This window comes from Acartia tonsa, chromosome 13 (genome assembly GCF_053477335.1).
Source record: "Acartia tonsa isolate MP-2025a chromosome 13, ASM5347733v1, whole genome shotgun sequence".
Lineage (NCBI taxonomy): Eukaryota > Metazoa > Arthropoda > Copepoda > Calanoida > Acartiidae > Acartia > Acartia tonsa.
The window spans coordinates 19,202,710-19,225,985 of NC_137272.1; the positions used below are offsets into that span (position 1 = coordinate 19,202,710).

The 23,276-nt window shown below is 30.7% G+C and overlaps 2 protein-coding genes across 2 annotated transcripts in view; both read right to left on the reverse strand.

Annotated features, from left to right (window-relative positions):
- The window catches only part of LOC145335189 (uncharacterized), a 15,130-nt gene extending 13,982 nt beyond the window's left edge, over positions 1 to 1,148 (reverse strand). The window contains exon 1 of the mRNA XM_080180920.1: positions 1,119 to 1,148. Coding sequence (XP_080037046.1) covers positions 1,119 to 1,148 — 30 coding nt within the window. The remainder of the gene's footprint in view (positions 1 to 1,118) is intronic.
- A 1,014-nt stretch (positions 1,149 to 2,162) lies between these two features.
- Positions 2,163 to 23,276, reverse strand: part of LOC145335190 (uncharacterized) — an 82,797-nt gene continuing 61,683 nt past the window's right edge. The window contains exons 21-27 of the mRNA XM_080180922.1: positions 18,323 to 18,388; positions 17,993 to 18,112; positions 17,684 to 17,742; positions 17,256 to 17,304; positions 2,780 to 2,858; positions 2,341 to 2,390; positions 2,163 to 2,208 (exon numbers count right to left, since the gene is read on the reverse strand). Coding sequence (XP_080037048.1) covers positions 2,163 to 2,208; positions 2,341 to 2,390; positions 2,780 to 2,858; positions 17,256 to 17,304; positions 17,684 to 17,742; positions 17,993 to 18,112; positions 18,323 to 18,388 — 469 coding nt within the window. The remainder of the gene's footprint in view (positions 2,209 to 2,340; positions 2,391 to 2,779; positions 2,859 to 17,255; positions 17,305 to 17,683; positions 17,743 to 17,992; positions 18,113 to 18,322; positions 18,389 to 23,276) is intronic.

The window sequence follows — 23,276 nt, forward strand, 5'->3', positions numbered from 1 at the left end:
ATGAAAGGGTGAATAAATCGAAAAATGAACTTGCAAATTATTAGCATTTAAAGTAAAGCTAATCTGTAATAGTTCTTTATCGTATCGTGGTATTAATATTGTAATTTTTATTTTAGTATCCGCGGAAAATTGTCTGTAATACGATGCTTGATTTTTCAGCATGGTTGAGAACCGGTTCTTATCCTGTAGATATTAATCGGTTTCAAACCCAATAAAGAAACTATATTATGTTAATTATTGTTGAATGTATTATAGTTACAAGATTAATTAATAAAAATGTAATTTCTTTTAATTTCCATTTTTCGTGTTATAAGTCTTATTCTGGGAAGAAAGGGCTCCCCCTCCCCCTTCCCCCTAAACAGATCTCTTTGTGAGAAATGTTAACCATCAATATATAGACCAATTCAATTTGAACTTTTCATCTAAGTTAGTGTGCAAATTTGATGTCAAAATTTTACAGGTATAAAGTGCTCTCAAGTTTATTTGTGCACTTTGGGCCAGAAAGTGAAATACACAAAAAATCGAAATATAAAAAAGATGTTTTATCCCGATAAAAAAGATGAACTGAGTTATGACAATGTATGATTAATCTCATAATCAAAGATTTTGAAATTATTCGTCGACTAGTGTGGACTCTGTTATTGTGTACAGTCCAATCCTGACTCACCCCCCCCCCCCCTTAACCCCCTTCACAAAATTTAGTTGAGTGCTCAAACGTTTCAACTACTAACTTTAATCTAAAGAAGGGGTAATTTTGTGTGTCATTATTGGGGATGTACATTTTTTAACGGTAGTAAATTTTGTAAAATTGTAAAATTGAATATTATAAAAACTAGCCATGTCCTAAATATCAATTTCTATAATATATTAACATCAGGGATTTAAAGGGATAAGACAATGGCCGACAATTGATGTACATCCCCAATGATGATACATAAAATTACGCCTGCTGTAGATTACGGTTAAAACGGTTAAACCTTAATTAATGAACCAACTAATCATATTTAATAAAAGTCCCCAAAATTGTTTAGCCAATCAATAAGAAAACGTTATTATAAAACCTTGGGGACTAGTGTAATAAACAGCCCAATGTCCCCTCCCTCCCTGTTTTAACATACATAATTAAACTCTTGTGAATAATCTTGCATGCAACAACTTTGTCAAAATAATGGTTCTAGGTAATTTTAATCTAATCCCAACAATTTTTATTAATTATAATTTTTCATTAAAACAAGGATGACAACACCCATAAAAGCGAAGCACAGAAATGGTAAGACAAACGGACATTAACACTTGTATAATGTCAGAGCTGAATAATCAGAATATAAATGTATAAGTGTCTGAGTAAATTTGTTAAAATACTGCTTGATACAGAATAATGTTTATGGACATACTTACATTTTAGGACTTGATTATAGAATTTCTTTGCTTATAATATTGTACTTTGTTGTCACAGGAATCAGTATACCAAAAATCAGATCAATCGAAATATTATATCACATAAAAATTTGTTGTTAAAAAAGTAAATAAAATCAACATTTTTAAAATGGACGTACGGTCATTCTGGTAATTATTATAGAGTTGCTACGCTTTCTAAATCGTACCTAACTACTACAGGAATTACCATGCAAAGTTTGAAATCAATAGGACAATTCTAACATGCCTAAATTAACGAAAAAAGCTATCCGTTACGGACGTAAGGACGTACGGACGGACCTAATTAAAGAAAAGCTTCGCTTTTGAAAAGTTATATCAAATAGTATTGACGATTAATTGCACCAATAAAACTTTTTGAAATCCTAAATTTTGTTGAATAATAATTGTCCGTCATTGTCTTATACCTGATTTAGACCTATTTACATACAATTTCCCCTCCTTCTAATGATGCTGTGTTTTAGATATTATTATGTGTTTATGCAAAGTTAAGTAAATTGTACAAATCCTATAATATAAAGTAATAAGCAGGTAGTAAGTTTTTTTGTCTTTAGCAAAAGATCTTGGATATTAGTGGTCTGAATGGGTTGTATTTTTCAAGGAAGCGTTATAATTGTCTTGGGGTGGTTTTTTTGGCTATTTTTCTTGTATGTCCGTTCTTCTCTAGAGGCTAGGGGCGAGACAGTATATTTTTAAAAGGAATGCTACTCTATAATTATCATTTGATATTATTCCTTTTGTTGAGATCTAACTGCCACCATTAGATCACTTGGCCTAAAAAAGAATTAATTGTTTTTCAAAAATCACGAAACCTTTCACACACAAAATTTTGAATCTTTTACAAAATTGCGTTTTTTTTGTCCATAAATAGCGGAGCTATTATAAACTTATTCAACGTTTACTAACCTTGGCGAAGAATTAGGATTTGATCTTTGTGTTTCAGGACACGATTCAGTCTAAAAAAAACAACAAAAGGTTTTAGTACAAGATTTTTTCACATGTTATCAAACATTGGTTTTTAAAACGAAAAAACAATGATAAACTTCTCCTTTTTAGGGGGGAGGGGGGGGGTGGAACGCTCAACTTCATGAACCAACCAATTTGAATTTAATAAAAGTCCCCAAAGTTGTTATACCAACAAATAAGATATCGTTATTATAAAAGAAGTGAGTGTGATTGTTGTTGTCATTACCCATTGCAATTTTTGCTTTAGTTGGTCAAACAGACACATTTTTACTATGAATCATATGTAGATTGGTGATACCAATGAAGATACAATTATGACCAACATGCCAAGGCATAAGACTTGTAACAAAGCTTCTTTATGCTAAAAAATAGTAGTTACCTTTTGATTTATGGGTTCGCCTGCGTTGGGACTTTGTTTGGAGGCAGTCAGTCTTAACTCTAAACCAGGGGGGAGGCAACTAGCAAAGCACAAATGTGGGTTAACAATACGATTCATAGGTGGTTGCTACCTTATTGTAAAAATCCTGTTAAAAATATCAGATATAAAAAGCGAGTATACTCTTTAAATTATATTTTTCTACATTTCTCTATTTAACTGTCTGACAGTCTTGAAAAGTTGCAAATACAAATACAAAGTTATGTAAAGCACTTCAAACTGCTTGATAAATTTTTATATTAAACTTTACATTTGCTGAGTGAATATGTCAGATTTTACATACTACTCCTCTATTTACAATTTGATGTTTTCTAATCAAAATTTTATGGACAAACTTGTCCTAGTTTGTAAATATAAACTGCGTTTATATTTGATGCTGTGAGTTAAAGTTGTTTGCTTTATTATGCTCTAATCACACCCTTCCATAACATAAGTTAGGTTATACAGAAATTAATGTAATACATACATACGCTGTCATTCAAAGTATCTTGATGAGCAATGATAACCTCTCCCCACCTCCCCTCCTTTATTTTAAAAATAAATTTAAAATATTTGAGGTTGGTTACTTTTCATTTCTTTGTCTATTACTATAGGTCAGGTTAATTTTGGTTATATTGGGATCCAAGAAAAATGCTATATAGGCAAAAAATTGCACCCATGTTATAAAAAAAAACATTGTTATAAGCTGTCTGTGCTGACTCACTATGTTATAAATCCATAAAAAATATATATATAGTCATTTTACTAATATTTTACAAATATTTAAATTTTGATAATATAATCTTTTAGCATAGTCTTAGCTACAAAGAAGTGTATATTACATACAGCCTAATTTAGGAAATGCATGTAAACTAAAAGTATGTAAATATAAAGTAAATCAAATTCAGGGATGTAGGGTAGAAAATCTTTTTAAAAAAGGCAATTAAAAAAAATTTAAATCTTAATTACTTAATTATAATAGATAAGCCTTTTAAAAATATTGTGAAGACTTTTAAGAATCATTTGATTAGGTCTAAATTTATAATTTATAAATATTTGTTTTATCATATTTTTGATCCCCATGCATATCCATGAATGTAAATCTAAAATATGCAATGTTTCTAATATAGCTATGAATAATTCCATTTATTTACAAATACACTAAAGAGAAAGAGAGAGAAATATAAAAATAGAGTAGAAGATAGATGGAGAGAGAAAGATAATAAAAAGATAGATAAACAGAGATGCATAGAAAGTTTCACAGATACTCTAAAAATAAATAATTGGAGAAAGGAATTGTGACACATAAATAGACAAAGAAAATAGAGTTAGATTGATAGATGTTGAATAGATTGACAGATAATGAATAGAGATAGAGAGTGAGAGAGAAGAAAGATTGTATACAGTACATGTAGAAAGAGAAATCACGTATGTACATATATTTGCATCTATGAAACTTAAATACAACCAACTTTAATAAAGTTTATATCTTAGGGTTTAGTTATATCCAGCAGGGAAGGAGAGATCAATAATGATCAGTTTCCTCTACACCCCTTTCTTCTTCCAATAATTGTTATCTAACAAATATATTACCAAAAGTTTAATGTGTTGTCAGGATTATTAATATTTTTTTCTAATAAGCAGAACAAGTCATATATTTTTAAGTAATGCAAAAAGCTATTATAAATTAAAGGTTTGTACTACTGATAATCCCACCAATTTAAATATCCAACTGTTACAAGCCAAAAAGTGAAATGTTCTCAATCACACATGAAAAAATCAATCTGCTAGTTAAGAATTACTTCAATATGTAAAATATTTGTGATAATTTAAACCTGATATATGTATAGATATATGTAGAATATAATATATTGTATATAGCAAGCAGTGGTTAGTTTTGCCATATTGGTTGTTGCATAAACAAAGCTCCAAATGCATTCTTATGGTATTTGCATCAGGTACCCAGGATTGTACAACAGTAAATTTGAAATCCAATGTATCTTCCAAATATTAACTGGTATCTTTTAAGATTTTTAAACAGGCACTCTAAGGCTATATTCTAAGGAATTAAAACCTGTTTCTACTTTGTTTTTTTTTATCGTATTTCTATCACCTTTGATAAGTTAAGTTTAGAAGCATTATTTAATTTTGTTGATTTGCTAATTTTGTTTTTATATAAGAAAGATATATTAATTCCCAAAATATTGTATATTTTTTGTAACCTATAAAATTTTTAGATGTCACTTACTATTTTTTTGGTATATTTTAACCCATTAGTGCCGAACCGGGCATTAAAACAAAATTTGAAAATCATGAAAATTCAAAATACCCCTTCTAACTTTTTTGTTTTTATAGTAAAGTCGCTGATTTTTTTCGTGAAATCTAATGTTTATTGACAAGTTCATCTATTTGTGAATTCGTTTTATTCAAATTATTATTTTTTATATGATTTTTTTATCGTTTTTTTACGCCCTATTATGACCCGGTTCGGCTTGGCCATAAATACCCGACAGTTTTAAAACCCGGCTCGGTTTCGGTTTTTATTACCCGGTTTTAACTTTTCAACCAATAAAAATAACAGTTTACGTCATTAGTAAGGGTTTGAGCCACCCTAATAACCCTAGTAATCTCTATAGGTGTCACCCAATAGTTTTATGCTCGTTTTCTGATATGTAACACCCAAATTTTATATGTTCTTTTTTTGTAGTGTGTGTCTTTTAAAACTTCGAGCAACGGGTTTTTTAACCGAAAACGGCGGCACCTATAGCCGAAACACTAAATTTGAAATAAATCGCTTCGTATATTACTTGTAGCTCTATAGATTACATGAGGTTGTGTAGTTTTCAATTACGGATCGTATCAAAGTTCCAAAAAGTGTTCATCTCACTTTGGGCGTTCAAAAATTACATTTTACTATTTTTGGTCGAAAAAACCGGGTTTTTACTACAAAACCGGGTTTTAATGCCCGGGGAAACCGCCCAAAACGGGTCATAATGCCTGGTTGGTATTTATGGCCAGGCCGAACCGGGTTTTTTTGCAACTTTCCTGTGCACGCCACTAGAGCAAAACAAAAAAATTGGAATTCCGTTTTTACCATTATAAGGCTTCCCTGAGATTTTCAGCTCGATCGGCCCATAAAAGTGGCGCTCGGCACTAATGGGTTAATGATGCATATGACGCTTTAAATGAACTCATATTTAAAACATAGAAGTTTACCTTACAAATCTTACCTCCCTTCTTCCTGCATTTGCATCTATCCAAGAATTTGAAACTTTTCCCCATAGATCAAAGGAAAATAAAGCTACTTGGGTAAGATGGAAAAGTTTTACATTTATTCATTGAATACTTCAATTTATGAAGACGTCTATTGAAACAAAACCTCAAAAGATCGTAACATAACATTACATAAACATTTACATTTATTTAATAAAGAAATTTTAAAATTTTTATACTTTATCTTTTGCTTTATTTTTTCCCTTTAGATACACTTCCCTTTTAGTTATAACTCAAAACCAGTTTTATCCTGACTTTACGCTGAAAATTAAAAGATAGTTGATTAATATTTATACTCTTAAAAAATTCTTCTTTCCTTTTTAAAACATTTCAATCTTAAATGTCAAAATTTATATTATTCATAAACATCTTTTCATATGTCACACTGTAATTTTAAACAGAAGAATGAACTTATATCCAGTGATAAATTAACTGTGCACAAGATTACATCTTATTTATGCTTGTTAAATATTCATCCTGACACCATAGATATCTCCAGAGACAATTTATCAGTCTGAGAGTCATAAATTAACATCTCATCAAATAGAATATTGTCAATGTATTTTATTTTTAAAAATTGTAAGAGAAAATAAAAGCTATACTAAATATATTTTCTTCTTCTAAAAATTCAATTTAATTTAGAGAGAGCAACTCTACTGAAACCTGATATTAGCTGTATTTCCTATGTTACATAAATGTTAATTTCTAGTTCTCCTCCTTTCTTCTATAATACTGCTCTAAATTTGCTATCCTATTCCTTTGGGAATATGACAATGAGTTCATTATAATACAAAGTTCTACAAAGAAGTTAATTCAAAGTTGATTTGATTAAATAATAACTATGCTACATATTATCATCAAGATTTATGATTTAGCATTATAATAAAATTCTGATCAAGTTTATAAACCATACGATTTTACAAAATTTTAAGTTGTGCAGATAATGAAGGTAACACCCTCCAACCCAATAGAACATGGGTGCAGTCTCTGTTAGGTGTGAATTGGATGGATTTCTTTGTCAATTCTTTTTTAAAAATTTCTAACAACACAAAATTACAGACACAATTGTAGAAAAGATAAATTTTAACTAATTGACTTCTAATCAAGTTTCTAAAACTCATGCTAGACTTGCAGAAAGAACCCATTATCCACATTGCCAAATATAAATTAGACTGAGTATAAAAAGAACAAAGAATCTGAAAATATCTTGTCCCATACTCTATTAAAGATTTGTCGGGGAAAATATGAAGACTTCTTTATGATTCCATAAATTGTGATGATACCAGCAATGTGGGACCTCTAACAACCAAATTGTAAGTTTCTCAGGTCACAGGAATTTATATAAAATCAAAATTGACAATATTCTTAAGAAAATAATAGATGAATTAATGATTAATTAATTAGTAGAGTAAATAAGTAAATAATTTCAGCAGTATATCTTCAATAGCAGCTAAGAACAAAATTTGATATCCACAGGATCATTTCAACTAAACAAAAAGACAAAACAATAAAGTAGATTATTTTTAACAGTGAAATCTTTGCTATAATAAAAAGTTGTAATATAGGCATTTAATAACAAAACATAAAGAATATTTGTTTTTTATCATACTTATAAAATTTAATATGGAATTTCTTTTTTTTCTCTTTATAGGGACATCAAAAGATAAAACATAAACATAAACCATTGTTTCTTTAGAATTTTGCAATTTAGTTTTTATTGTGTAGTTAGATTCAGATATAGCTTGTATCACAGCATTTTATTGTATCTAATGTTGCGTACTAAAAATGCATTATTGATCTTGAGAGAAAAGATATGTAGGATTAATCCCCAGAGTATAATGTCATACAATATACAATGAATACTCAATATATGGATCTGACTTTTTGCAATATTTGATAAGGAAAGTTATGAATTATTTATTATGTCTTTTTATATTATAGTAGTTAGGTTAAAAAAGTCATATTTAATTCAAAAACAACCAAATAGATTAGTTTTGATTAATTTTTTAGTGTTTAAATAGAAATGGTAAAAAATTAGCAGAATCTAGACTGTGTAAAGATTTCTCAATCTCTCAGTAACAGATAAGGTAAATTGGGCAAAAGTATGGTTTTGGAGAAGCTGTGCTACAAAACATTGAGGATAAGGATAAACAATATTAAATGTGAGCTGTGTACTGACCCAAACCTAATATGACATTTGTATGCAGACATGCCAACATTCAAACTATTATGTTAACAAGGAGTGATGCAAGTAAAACTAATATATGTTTATTTGTCTTAGATACAAGATATGTTTTCATATTATTTTAAATATATTTATATTCAGATATGCTTATGAGGCCATGCAAATATTGGCTTATTGTTACAGGTAAGCTCATTCATTATTATTGTTGAGTATAAACTCTATTTTGTATTTTTTTTAAGTTATAATTTTTGTCATTCTGTTGACAATCTATGAAAGAAGATGATCAGAATAATGCCTATGATGACAATGTGCATCTACTATGAAACTTGTTCAGTCTGGCTGTTTATTTGATTTAAAGATTATTCTAAATTTTATGTATAGTTAGATAAAACTTTCATTAATGGTGTCATTATTTTTTTCTTTGTATTTATAAAAAAAAATATAAAGAATGTTTAAATAGTATTCAGGTATTAACTAAAATATTTGGATGTAAAGAGGCTTAAGCCACTTTCACTTTGTATATCCCAACACAACAAAAGATATGGTCACCACTCTCACAATTTATCTTTCTCACTCAACTTTTAATACTTTGAGAATATATTTTGAGGTGTGTTATAACATCTGCATTATTTATCTTACTGTCCAATTATTAGAAATGTTTATCAATAACTTAGCAACAGAATTATCATTATTACCCTTTACTTCACTCTCATCAATTAACAATCTATTTGTTTTCATGCTGAGTTTTTTTGTAATTATAAAACACTTTGCATATATGAAAATATGCAGAAGACATGGCACACAATATTTTGATGTGTTGAGGAAAATCTAGTGTCCATACTTTTCACTATGCAAGGTACACACAATCAGAAATATAGATAATCTTTCTTTAAAACAAAATGAAGAAATTTGTAATCTAAAAATAAGGTGAAGAAGAAAATGATTTACTTCTTTGCATATTTGTTTATGAATATTTATTTTTTGTACTTGTTTCTCAAGGGCTTGAAACCATAAATAATTACAAATAATTTTCAACTAACCAATTCAAGGTTATTCTTATAATATTTAGATCTCAAATCATCATTAAATGGTTTGTAGAAAGTTTGTAGAAAGGGAAAGCTTTAAAAGGCTGTATTTAGTATTTTGTAAGTGCTAAGCTCTAATTAAGTAATGAAAGAAAAGACCTATAATTTTTAAGGAACTAAAAAAAGATAAATAAATAGTTGAAATTAACAATTGATTTTTAGAATTGCATTCCAACCGGAAGATAAAATTTATGGTACATACAGCACTCATGAAGTGGACAAAACTTTCAACTAAATTTTCTGCATTGCTTTGATGTATGGAAAAAACGGATGAAGCTTATCTCCCTCACAGGTTTATGATAAGCTTTAAATATTTTGCAAGTTTGAGTAGAAATTATGCATAAATTCTAAAGCTATTAACAGTATTTAACACAAAGTTTATGTCATAAGGAATCTTTTTATTTAAATTTTAAAAGGGAGCAAGTATAAATTCATAATCGATTAAACAAACTAAGATTTGAAGAACACAAATTTCAATAAAAATCTGGTTCAATTTATAAATTTTTTTAAAGATTTTCTATTGCATTATTTAGGGTGTTTTGGATTATTAACCATGCTAGATTTTTGCGAGGTTTTTCTTCTGTGAGTAACTGGCTGTGGTTAAATGTACAATTTTTATTTTTAATGTATCTGCTTTGCATAAAATTGTATAAGGTCATTTCCTGAATATATAAAAGCCCAATTGATTGTAATATAATTGAAATTAAAAATTTCTTTTTTGAATTTGAATTAAGTTTGAAAAACCAGGCCACAAAAATTATTCTTGAAATCTTTTAAGTGCATTTGCCAGATCTTGTAAAAGTTGAATACAGTTTCTTTAAAACTATTCCACACACTTTTTTTCAGATTGCATTATATATCCCAAAGATATACATAGGGTTGGGAAACAGTTCTAACATTGATTATCAAAGATGTTTTGGCTATTTTGTAAACACAATCCTTATTTCAAAAATTGGTTTAATTAGCAGAAAAGAAAATTGAAAATATGATTATACTAGAGTTGGGCTCGATATAATTATCTCGCTATTGGCTAGGTTTATTCAATGTTTTATTTACTTTCTTTTGATTATCTGAATTCTGACTATTAACCCTATTCTTTTATTATCTTCTCCCTGACGATTTCTTTCTTTAAACTATTTTAGGATCTTAATATTTTTTATTTCAAATTATCGTCCTGAAAGGGTTGAAATGTTTAGTTAAATTTTAGTTCAATATCTGACCACATTACGCATGTATCACAAGTATCAAATTATTTTGAAACTAAGTTTTCTTTTATTTACTATATTATAAATTTAAATTTTCTGTTTTATGGATAGAAATTTAATACTTCAATATCTATAATACAAAGTAGAACGATGTCTGTCTGTCTGTCTGTCCGTCTGTCCGTCTGTCTGTCCGTCTGAAGCTTAAGATCTCAGTAACCACTGAACCGATTGGGCTCTACTCTTCAGGGAATATACCTACTGGTCCTGTGATGGTTTTAAGCTATTTTCTTGGGGGGTGGGAAACCCCTAACCCCCCCAAAAAATGAAAAATACCCCCTACCCCCCAAAAAATTTTTTTTACTTTTTCTTTTTAAATCTAAAATACAAAAAATTAGGTTGATCAAACCTCTTGGGACAAAGCCCCTAGAGGCTAGGGGCGAAGCCGCTAGTAATTCAAATAGCAACATAAAATAAAAAAATAAATCTATTCTTCATACAGATAATGGGTCTTATCATTCTGGTCAATGAGAGTTTATTACAGATTATTGGAGCACTATGAGTTTTAATCTATCGCTTGGAAAATTTGAGCTCATATATAGACATTTATTTCCTAAATAGATCTGTTATAGATCTTGATGCAATAAAGCAGGCTGTTTTGTAAATGTTAAAAATTGGAAGATTTCATTAAACAAAAGTTTCCGCAAATATAAGTATTAAATGACTATTTTTAAAAGCGAAGCTTTTCTATAATTAGGGTCGGTCCGTCCGTAAGTCCGTCCGTCCGTAACGGATAGATCTTTTCGTTAATTTAGGCATGTTAGAATTGTCTTATCGATTTCAAATTTTGCATGGTGATTTCTTTCACAGTTAGGTACGATTAAGAAATCATAGCAACTCTATAATCATCACCAAAATGTCCGTACGTCCATTTTAAACATGTTGATTTTTTTACTTTTTTAACAACAAATTTTTATGTTATCTAATCATCCAATTGATCTGATTTTTGGTATATTGATTCCTGGGACAACAAAGTATAATGTAATAAGCGAAGCAACTCTACAATCAAGTCCTAAAAATGTAAGTATGTACATAAACATTATCCTGAATCAAGCAGTTTTTTTAACAAATTTACTTACAATTTTGCTTTGACTCTTATACATTTATATTATTATTATTCAGTTCTGACACTAAGTGTTAATGTCCGTTTGTCCTACTGTTTCGGTGCTTCGCTTTTATGGATGTTTTCATCCTTGTTTAACTACAAATTATAAACTTGAAGATGAGGGATTGGTTTTTATAGTAGAAATACATTATAATTGTCTTAGGCAAGTTTTAAACAACTTCAGGGTGTTAAAATATTTTAGTGTTCCCAAGCCCACAAATATAAAGGGTGTACTTAAAATCCTCCTTTGGTTAAAGCCCCTAGTTTATACCTAAGGGAAAAATTTAATAGCTGCTTCATAGTATAAATATTCCAAACCATCTAACCTTCCCACTGTATAATATGTCTATGCATGTGTTGGGAAAAAGATTGGAAGTACCCCTCCCAGCACAAAGTGGTGCAACAATACCCTCCTCTCTTATCTAAAGATATGCAAATATTGGTTTTCTTGAATACTGGTAAATGAAATCAGATTAAAAAGTCTTGAAAATCTGTAAATAATTTAATCTTAGATAAACATGAAAAACGGTCAAGAAAGGTAAAATTTTAAGTGATAGACCCCTTATAACATAACTTTGTAAAATATAAAAAGCCTAAAATAAGGGTGTGAGGTGGAGAGGACTTGTCAAAACTCCAACTATCATATTTTAGTCCTTTGAGAAGGTTTGAAATGGTTGATAAATTTCCTAAGCCAATGGGAGGCTAAAAGTGGTCCACTGAACCTTTGAAGGGAAAATACCAACAGATTTGTGCCTATTGTGAAAGGAAAATGTGAATTGAGGCAGAGTAATGCTTTAGCTAGTGGTTTGCCTTCACTTCTGCATGTAATCATAATGACAGTCTTTTATATTCACAAAAAAAGGCACAATAGTGGATAAAATAGAAGGTTGGTTTTTTAATGAATGGGAAGATACAAATTGTGGTATTGTATTAATATGTATTTCTGTTGATTTGTTTAAAAATGGAAGTGATTGCTCACCACTTTGGCTAGCATTGTATATTTTAGGGTTGGGCCGGATATTTTTTTGGCCGGATACCGGATATCCGGCTGATTTCAAATGCCGGATATCCGGTAACCGGCCAAATTACTACATATTAAAGTATCAAAAAAGGATATAGTCCCTTTTGTGGCAACGCACCTTAAGGGGCGATTCTTTGTATTTTTAAAATTGCTTTTAATAGGTTATTTTAGGATAGGTTAGGTTATATTTGGTTAGGTGATTGCCCCGCAGGGTTAGGCAATTGGCCCTGCAAGGTTAGAGTCCCCCGCAAGGGGCTAGAAATAGGAGGAAAGCTACTGTGAAAATACGAATAATCTATCCTTAAGGGTCGTTGCCACAAAGAGGACTATACCCGCAAAAAAAATTTCTTCATAAACTAGTGTTTTATATTATACTAGCGGCTGCGTCCCTAGTATCTAGGGATATTAGAAGGGACATGAAAGTGCAGAAAAATAATTTAAAACCTTACAACGACTTTTTTTTATAAAAATAAAACAGCCTAAAACCACCCTGGGACCTATAAGAAGCTTCACTCTAAAGGAGAACATATCAGTTCAGCGGTTAGCGAGATCCTTCGCTACAGACAAAAAAAGCTTACTACTTTGTATAATAGGATAAAATTAAGATTAAAACTTAAAAATTAAAGTAAGTATTAAATGATCTTTTTTCTTAGCTAATAAATCTAATGAACTATTACTTCCCTCAATCTGTAATATCAACCCCTAACGGTTGGAGGATGGGCGGGGATGTGGCGTTGAATGTCTGCCCCCCCCCCCCTCTGTTTTTTTCTATCCCATTTTCTGTGTATAAAAGATAGAGGGCTATAACTAAGTGACTTTCGAAATATGGGTATGACACATAACTGAGAGTTGAAATTTTTTTAATACCTCCTTCCTGGCGGGCAGAGGATGCCAGCAAATCTGGTAAGGTCATTGAGGTAAAAAGTAAAAATATTTTTTTACTTAAACAAAGCATTTCATGTTATCTAATACTAAAATATCCTATAGTCGTACATCCTCATATGTAATATAGGTGTTCAAGTTGATTTCAGGTTCCAGGTATAATCCTGCAAGTCCTGAACCTCCAGGTCTCCAGAAATCTTTAAACGGTTCCTGTGACTGCAAATTTTTACTTGAAGATTTCAAATTTTAAACTTAGGCTTTTTTTATATATCTTCATGACATATTACAATTTCATAAATTCCGTTGCCGTTTACCTGCAAACCGTCGGTTTGCAGCTGGCAGCTGCCAAGTACTGCTGCCACCGCCAAAATTTATGTTTTAAGATTTCTAATATAAAATTTACATAAAGATAAACATATTCAGAAAAAAATGTTCTTCTATCTTCAGTAATAAGAAAATTACAGCCATTTAAGATTAAAAAAAACAGAGATTTTTGTTGTAAAATATAAAAGATAATATTGCCGGATATCCGGCCGGATAGTTTCAATATCCGGTATCCGGCCGGATATTGAAAATGGCCGGATATCCGGCCGGATATCCGGCCACACCGGATATCCGGCCCAACCCTAGTATATTTATGCTCAATCTTATACACAGACAATTAAAGATTTTCTATTTAAAGCAAGTTTAAAGCCTAAAAAATATGACGTCATACAATACCAATGATTAATGATAGGCCAGTATACATTCTACCATTGGTCAATTACAAACATACTGGGCTATCATTGGTCATTTTTATTGTATCTAAATTTTAAAATGATAAAGTTACTAGGCATTAGTAATAAATCAGCAGTTAATATTATCTTATTATTATATCTTATGCATATTTAAAAAAATATTTTTTTTGCCAGTCAAAAATTATAAAAATAGGTGAAACTTTATTTTTTCTGCATTGATTTTATCAACAAAAATTTCTCCTGATAGTTTTTGTTTTTCTGTGTCCCTGATGTGTTTAGGCTGATATTGACGCAGCTGTCTGAATGTATTCAACAATACATTAGATCTCAATAATGATCAGCAGCCGCATAAAACTTATTCACAAGCTGCAGCTTTAATTGTAAGTCACTCAACAATCATCATTGTATAATTGCAGCAAACGGCAAAAATTATAACTTATTGTAATTAAACAGCTTTTTTGCAGTTTAGCCTTACCTCAAATATGCGTCTGCTGAACCTTGCATAAGAACATTTTATCATTCTTTTGTCATATTGAGGCCCAAATGAAAAGCTTTGTGAGCAAGGTTGTCTACATTTTCTATACAAGAGAATTATAAGATATGAAATAGACACTCAATGTTTAGATTATTATGACTTGAGAATATGATTTCTTGCAGTGATCTATAGGGATAAGACAATGGCCGACAAATTGAATGCATCCCCAATTTGAATACACAAAATTACCCCTTCTGTAGATCACAATTAGCGGTTGAAACGTACGGACACCCAACTTAATATACCAACCAATCAAATCTATTAAAAGTCCCCAATTTTGTTAAGCTAACGAATAAGAAAACGTCATTATAAAACTTTGGTGACTAGTGTAATAAGAAGCCCAATGTCCCCTCCCTCCCTAAATAGATACCGAAGGTTTAGATAATTAATAATTATGACTCGAGAATGTGATTTTCATCTTATTTAAAATGTATTTGTACAACTTTTAACATAAATTTTGGATAATACGGAAAGTGTCATGTGTGACGCCATAAAAATTCGTCTAAATCCATTTCTTTTTTAGGGGTTTCCTTACCCACCTTTCCTCTCATCCCTTTGTGTTAAAGAATCACTTGTAGAATATTGCAGTTAACAATTACTACATGCTATTTCCAAATAAGACAATGAAAAGTAAAATTTTCCTTGGATATTCACTACTCATTTTGTTCATATATGAGAGTAACCTAATAATGTAAAATTTGGCTTATCTCAGCCGCTTTTATCTTTTTTTGTCAATATTTTTAAAGCAAAAAGTAAAAGATGATAATTTTCTAGGGGTTTGCCTAAGTCTATGCTAATTATTAAAATATCTTGTTTATTCAAATTAAAGATTTTTGAACATGGAAAGAAAACAAAGTTGTGGGTTTCGTCGTATCTTTTTTGACAGTAGTTTTCTTTCATTTCTAGCCATTGCGGGAGGGCTCTAACCCTGTGTGGCAATCATTAACATATACCTAACCTAACCTAAAATAACCTATAGCTACTGAGAAAATACGACGAAATCCGCTACTTCGTTTTCTTTCCATGATCCAAGATTTTTTTTATTTAACAATTTTTTTTCTACTCTACTGTTCTTTCAATTACATATAATCATAGCAAAAAAGTGCGGCTATTTCCATTTTCCTGTTGCTTTTATTACTATTCCTATGCATCGGCCATACAGTTTAATAGATAATATTGTTATTTCAAACAGAGAAAAGGAGGATAATAAATGCAAAAAATCTCTAATTTTGCAAGTGGGGATTCATTTGCCCCCCCCCCCCTAGTCTATCCTATTGGTTATCTGAAATGTGATACTGAAATTTAATTTTCTAGATTTTTTTTGATATATTACCTAATATATAAATTCCTTAGGTAATTAAATTTTGTGTTTATTTTTTTCATCCTTTTACTTTCTCCTTGCCTGACTGTAATTGTGTATATGAACTCAAACAGATTCGCTTCTAGGGACGATTTATCTTTGGAGGGTGGCGATTCCTTACCACAAAATAGTTTTAAGAATTCCCAAGACCCATAAGAAGCTACACTGTAAAGGAGAACCATATCGGTTCAGCGGTTAGCTCAATAATGTTAATAACGGGTAGGTAATGAATATTCATCTTGTAAAATAAAATATTCTGCCTAAAAATAGAAATAGCCTAGAGACATACCGTCTAAATCAGCCAAAATGAGAATACTGAAGAATACATTCGCAGGGACGTCAAAAAGCAAACAAAGGTTTTTGTCTGCAAAGAAAAATCCCTTTTTAAGTTCGACGAAAATAGGGTCAGATGGACCATCTATATATATTATGTCTATTGCCTATAAATAGATTTGAACACATTGTGACGTTACACAAGGATTTAATCTTCCTTCAAGAATCTGGCAGAGGTAAGGTAAGAATAAGAATAAGAGCACTTCAATTCTCAATTAATTTCACCCTTTAAACAGCTGTGAACACAGTTGCCAACTTTTAGTAAAAGATATTCATTTTTGGATTTAATTGCTTTAATCAACAACTTGTTATTTTGTTTTTAGGAAAATCTTTTAATTTGATACACTACTCTATAAAATACTCTGTCTGTCCACCTTTCAGTAATGTCATTAAAAATGTTAGATTTGCAATGCTGTTATATAAGATAGCCTAAACACCACTAATATAAGCAATTGAAGGGATTTTTTTTTTTGAGAAATTCCCTTTGACCTACAAGCATCTAATCCATTTTTTAAAGTGCCTTACTGCCATTTATACATTTGATTTTTGTACTTCGTTACTTATGGTTGTTTTCATCAAGTCTGTATATTCATTCATTTGTTTTGTTTAAACATTAAAAGTAGAAAAAATATCCCCAATAGATAGTTGTTAACCCTGTAAACCTGAGTGGGCCAGCATGGAGAGGGTCATCTCTGCGAGGTGGCATGGGACCTAAAATGTAAAGCCGTTTTTTTTTATATCTTAAGTAACACTCAAGCAAATATGGCACCTTGCAAACAACCAACTTTGCGATTGTCCGTTGTCTAGAATTCAGTATATGCTAATTGGTTACGCCTGTTTATGGACAAAGGCATTACTTCTGTATTACTATTGATTTCATGCATGGGATAGTATTTTTTTAGATAAAAGAGGAATTTCGGAGAATTCATTATTCAAAATTTTAATAATTATTTCTTCAATATGGATTAAAGGATCAATAAGTAAAATTATTCTGATAAAGACAAATTATTTTTACTTTTAACTTTAAAATGTTTTAAGCTAAATAGTTTTTTGGTTAGGTTCTAAATGGCTGTCCCCGAAGGTATTTTACCTGGAACAATATCTGGACTGTTCAAAGATTCTGGCACTGGGTTTAGCCGGCTCTGAATCCTGCAACAATAATCATTAATCATTTTCTTAAATTTTCATTGAAATAGAAATAAAAGCCTTATTCATAGTTGGACCCACGGGGCTAGTGTCCCGCAGTGTAAAATCTTCCCAAATGGGCTTAAAAAGTAAGTATTGTTCGTTAGGATTATGTGAAGTAACTAATGAGTAAAATAAAAAAAAACAAGAACAATTTCGTCCTTAAGTAACCATGACAGGGACAATATATTTAATTATGATTAAATTATCTCACCCCCCTCCTCCACTCTCACTGTCTCTTCCTCCCCTTCTAAGAGAATAGCCAGGCAGTACAGTTTTGCCCAGGCTACCCAGTGCATGGCTCAGCAGCCAGCTTGAACCATTATAATCAGCCCTATAATTATATAAAGAGTCTAACAATTTCTGGAATAAAATAATAAACCTACTCTTTTGAAAGAATAGTTTTGACAAAAATGCTACGAAGTTGTTCCTTATTGTTATAGGAGTCCTCATGTAAGGTTTAAAATCGTGCGGACAATTCTAATAATACAGGACAAACCATAATCAAAGAGAGTATAGAATTTAAAATATTGCCCATATTTACCTTGCAAAGCTTGAAACCAAAGAACTTTGTTCAGAATCAGAAACATCAAGCACCTCCAACTCTTCTCTGAAAAGCAAAATAATTTGTTAATTATCTGGTTATGGCGGAATTCTCGTTTGATTTCAAGTGCTTATCTAGAGAAGGGGATCATCCACTTGTAATGGGGCGTGATACTCTAACATCCACCGTAGGATATTGGGTTTAGTAACATTTAACAGACAGACAGTCAACCTTTTGATTGTTAGACCTTTGTGTGGAAGTCCAACTGTGCATGCGTTGCGCTTGTTTATTTATGTTTGGTTGAAGGAAGTAATTATGCATTTTATCTTTATATATTAATAGTTGTAGAAAAGATTTCTCATTTCCGCAGGAAATAGAAACCATATTGAAAAGGTGTAGGGGGTCAACTCTCGACGGAATGGTGGATTATTCCTTTTCCCTGTGGTATATTGAAAAGGCCATAAGTAAGGTTAACTTTACATATTTTCAGTGCACTGCACATGCAATTAATATGCACTTTTTTCACGTATACTCCAAAAATATTTTTTTATTATTGTTATTTTCTCTTTCTGCATAGGAGCTGCTCTATAATTGTAAATGTCCGATTGTCTGTCTATCCCTAAACTACATTTATCTTCTTTTAAAGAAAGTTGTTCAAAATTTGTTGTTCATTACAATGCAATGGTGGAGATAGAATTTTTTGTGAGTTAATGTTTGTAAACTCAAGATTTTAAATTTATAATATTTCCCCCATTTAATTTGTTCTAAAAAATCAATATTTTTTATGAATCTTTGTTCGTGACTCTTGTGCGAAAAAGTGTGAAAAAATTAAATCACTTAAATGATTAATGCGGCTAAAACGGCCGCGGATAGCTTTCCCTCGTGAAAATTGTGATATTAGCAATCCATAAATCTTTGGATGAAAGTTTTTATTCTCCGGGTGATCCGTCTTTCACTTTTAATATATGTCCCTGCACACAGCTGGTCATTCATTTCCGCATTGCGTTTTATGTTCGCTGGAAAGTGTCATGTGTGACGTCATAAAAATGGAAAAAGGAAACACTTGTAAAGGAGATAGATTTAGACGTATCTTTATAGCGTCACATATGACGCTTTCCAGCGCTTCCCTTTTCCTCTCATTCGTCTTGGCCACAAACTATTCTTATAGATAAAAAGGATATTTGAGACTTATTAAAGATCGGGTTTAGTAAAGGTTAGAATATGCCCGCAGGAATAGTACTCATTAAGGATAGGGCCCCGCAGGGGCTAAAAATTTTTCTCAAAAAGTAGAATAAAGGGGGAGTGAGAACAATGTTCAAGAAAAAGATTTTATCAAAATCAACAAAATATTAAGAGATATTGTCCAATACTTATTGAGGAAAGTAAAACAAAGCAGGGATCTAAAGGGATAAGTCAATGGCAGATAAATTGATCCCATATATTAATACATAAAATTAAACCTTCTGTAGAATACAATGTCAATTATTGGTTGAAACGTTTAGTCACTCAGATTAATGAAGCAACCAATCAAAATTCATTTGAAGTCTCCATAGTTGTTAAAGAAATGAATAAAAAAACGTCATTATGAAACTTTGGGGACTAGACCAAAAAACAGCTTATTAGCGTCTTTCTCTCTGGAAAGGACACGATAGCAAAGTTTTGCAGTTTCCCTTACATTCGTCTTCAAATGAAGATTTTTTTTGATAAAAAAAGAAATTTGAAGCTTATTTTAGGTTAGGTTAGTCAAGGTTTGAAGAATCCCGCAGGGATAGTACTCATTGAAGATAGGGCCTCGCAGAGTCTAAAAATATTTTTTTTTCTCAATCAGGTTGAATAAAAGGGAAGTGAGTACGTTGTTCAAGAAGAAGGTTTTAGTGAAAGTACCAAAATTTTAAGAGAGGTTGTCCAATACTTAATGGGGAAAGTGAAGCAAGAGATAAATAAGAAAAGGGCCGATAAGTCAAATTACATCTCCAATGATGATACACAAGATTATCCCTTCTGCAGATTAATATTAGTGATAGAAACGTTCCAACACTTAAATTAATGAACCAAATTCAAAACTTTACTTTTAACAAATTTTGGTCACAGATTATGTTTTTGTTGATTATCCTACCCCTATATCCCTAGTGCAAATTACTAGAACGTGGAGATTATTAGGCATCGAAAAAAGATTAGTTTAAATGAAAACTTGATTATTCCAAAGAGGGGGGGGGGGTTGAGGTTTTAGTATGTATTGATATTTTTGGGCTATTTTTATAGCAAAACCTTTGATTTTAAAATCCCCATAAATGCTAGGGAAGAAGCATGTATACAGAAGAACATTTACCCAAATATAAAGACTAGACAATTAATTCAATCATTTAAGACATCAAAATCTGTTAAACAACAAATACAATATATGGAAAGAAAAAAATATTTTTTGTATGGAAGTGATATTTAAGCATTGAAATAGCTACCATTAATATTTCAGGTTTAAGAATACTTTTCCAAAGTCAAAATCAACTTTTCTTTGTACTTTGAGTTTGTCCCTTTTTTTTTGTTAGAATTTGCATTTAGGATATTTGAAAAGTTTCTTCACATTTTGCTGCATCGAAAATTGAAGATATATTTTCTTTTTTCAAAGTCATCTTTTTTTAATGTCATTGCCAGCTAATTGAAAAAAACCTTTTTGATAATAGTTATTTCTTTCATCGTATTATAAACGGCTTTCCGCAGATACAGAATGTACAATTATAAGATTAAAACCAGTTTTTTTTGCCCCGAGATGCCGAAGGCACGGGCTAAAAAACTGGTTTTAATCTTATGATTGTACATTTTTATATTCGTAGAAAGCTGGATATAATACGATGCTAGACATAGTTTTTTTCGTATGGATGAGAACCGGTTCCTATCCACCGGATTCGAATGAATAAATATTTATAATCCCTGAATATTTATGTTATTAACCCACGTTGCGCGTCCGGTTGGTTAGGTGTAAGGTTCAAATCTAAAAACATTAAACAAGGTTTTTACTGCATAACTTATAGAGCGCACAGTTTAATTTAAAAAATCACTTACTTTCCCCCTAAACCAAATATAAAAAACAATAACAGTAAACAGTTTAATATACAAGTATATATCGTAAAAAGATAAGAAAAAACAAGTCACTCAATGTACAAGTTTGATATTATCCATAAAAGTGTAGCAAACGTTTTTAAGCACTTGAAAAGAATGTAAACAGAATAATTGTTATGCCATAGATATATCCACTTGTTCATTGCTTTAACCTGATATTTGTTTTTTTTTTAATCTGTGGTAAATTTCATCACCGGAATACCCCTCTTCATCGTATTTTTTATTTTAATTTTGATTTCTAGAAGGTTTTGAAAAATTATTAGTGGTCTATCCAAAAAAAACCGTCAAAATGGCAAATTACGTACAACTAGAAGAGTTTTAGAGTAGCTACGCTACTTAAAACCCGGATATATGTGAACAATCACATTGAAAGCATTACTCCTAGTTATCGGACATTGACAAAATATAGAGCTGTAGAGAGGAAATATGGCAAAGAAACACAAAAAAATCATGGATTGACAAACGGACAGTGTTATTTATACAATTTATATGTATTTTGTTGAATGACTGACGGACTGACTGACAAAGAAAACTGTATACTATATTGCTCTTTGAAAAGGGCCACATTCACAAAAAATCAGCGATAAAAGCCAAGAAAATCTCTTCCATTGATTTACTGACTGAAGGACAGACAGAAAACATGTATTATAGAGTAGCTTTGGTATCAATACCGGATTCTATAACTCATTTATGAAGCATTTTTTTTTGTAACGCATCTATTTTGTAAGCTCAGTGAGTTTGTAAGTCGAAATTTCACTATGTAAAAGATATGTCTTTTTTCTTTATAAATAAAAAATAAAAAATTTGATACAAGCCTTTAGTTTTTATATTTGTCTATTATTCATTTTATACAGTGTAATCAAAATTTTTAAACGCTTTTTAGGTTACTTAAAGTTAACCAATTGTAACATTTTATGCTTCATTTTAAAGCTGAATAATAATATTTACTCCTTTATCTAACTTTTGAAACTGCCAAAAATATTTTTAAGGAATAATCGTTCTTATTTGAAACCTATGTGATATATTTACTCAATGGTCGTGACTCCATTAACGTAATTATTTTGTCCAGTAAAAAAAGTATAAAACAGCGGTAGAGGTCACGATATTTTGATAATGTGTATATGTAGGGTAAAAATCACATGGACGTTGAATTTAAAGTAGGGATACCAATTAAAATATGTGTAGTTATTATTTTACCGTAATTATTTTGAATTTCGTAAGGAATTATACCTATTTTCTAACACTAGCAGATGAATTCCTAGCACCTAGGGGTTCTATTTATTTTCAAAGTCAAATAAAAGCAGAAAAATAGCATAAAAACATCCCACGACTTAAATGTTAAAATAAAATAACACAAACCAACCCGGAACCTATGTGATGCTTCCCATAAATGGAGAACTTTATCGGTTTTGTATTTTTCGCAATCTAGAGACACTAATAGACAGAAAAATAATAAATCATCTCAGTAACTTTTTGACTGGCGGAATAATTGTAGTGATATATAAGTTTTATTTTTCCCAAAACTTCTAACAATAAGAGGAGGGAAACTTAATTTTGGCAAGAAACGGAGCAAAAAGTCTAATTAATGCTTAATTTTCTAGGATTAGAAACATTAAAGGAACTATCAAATGCTTTGTTTCAGTCTAACTGCTGTTAATAGTAACATTTCTGCAATTTTATAATACACTTATTTGGATTTAAGGGAACACGTTTGAATCTGCAATCATATCTTACTATACTAAATTACACCATCCAAGCTTTTTAGTTTTCAAGGGAGTAAAATGAGGGGTTTCGACGGGGATACACACCCCTTTACCCCAACCCTTGGAAGTCTATG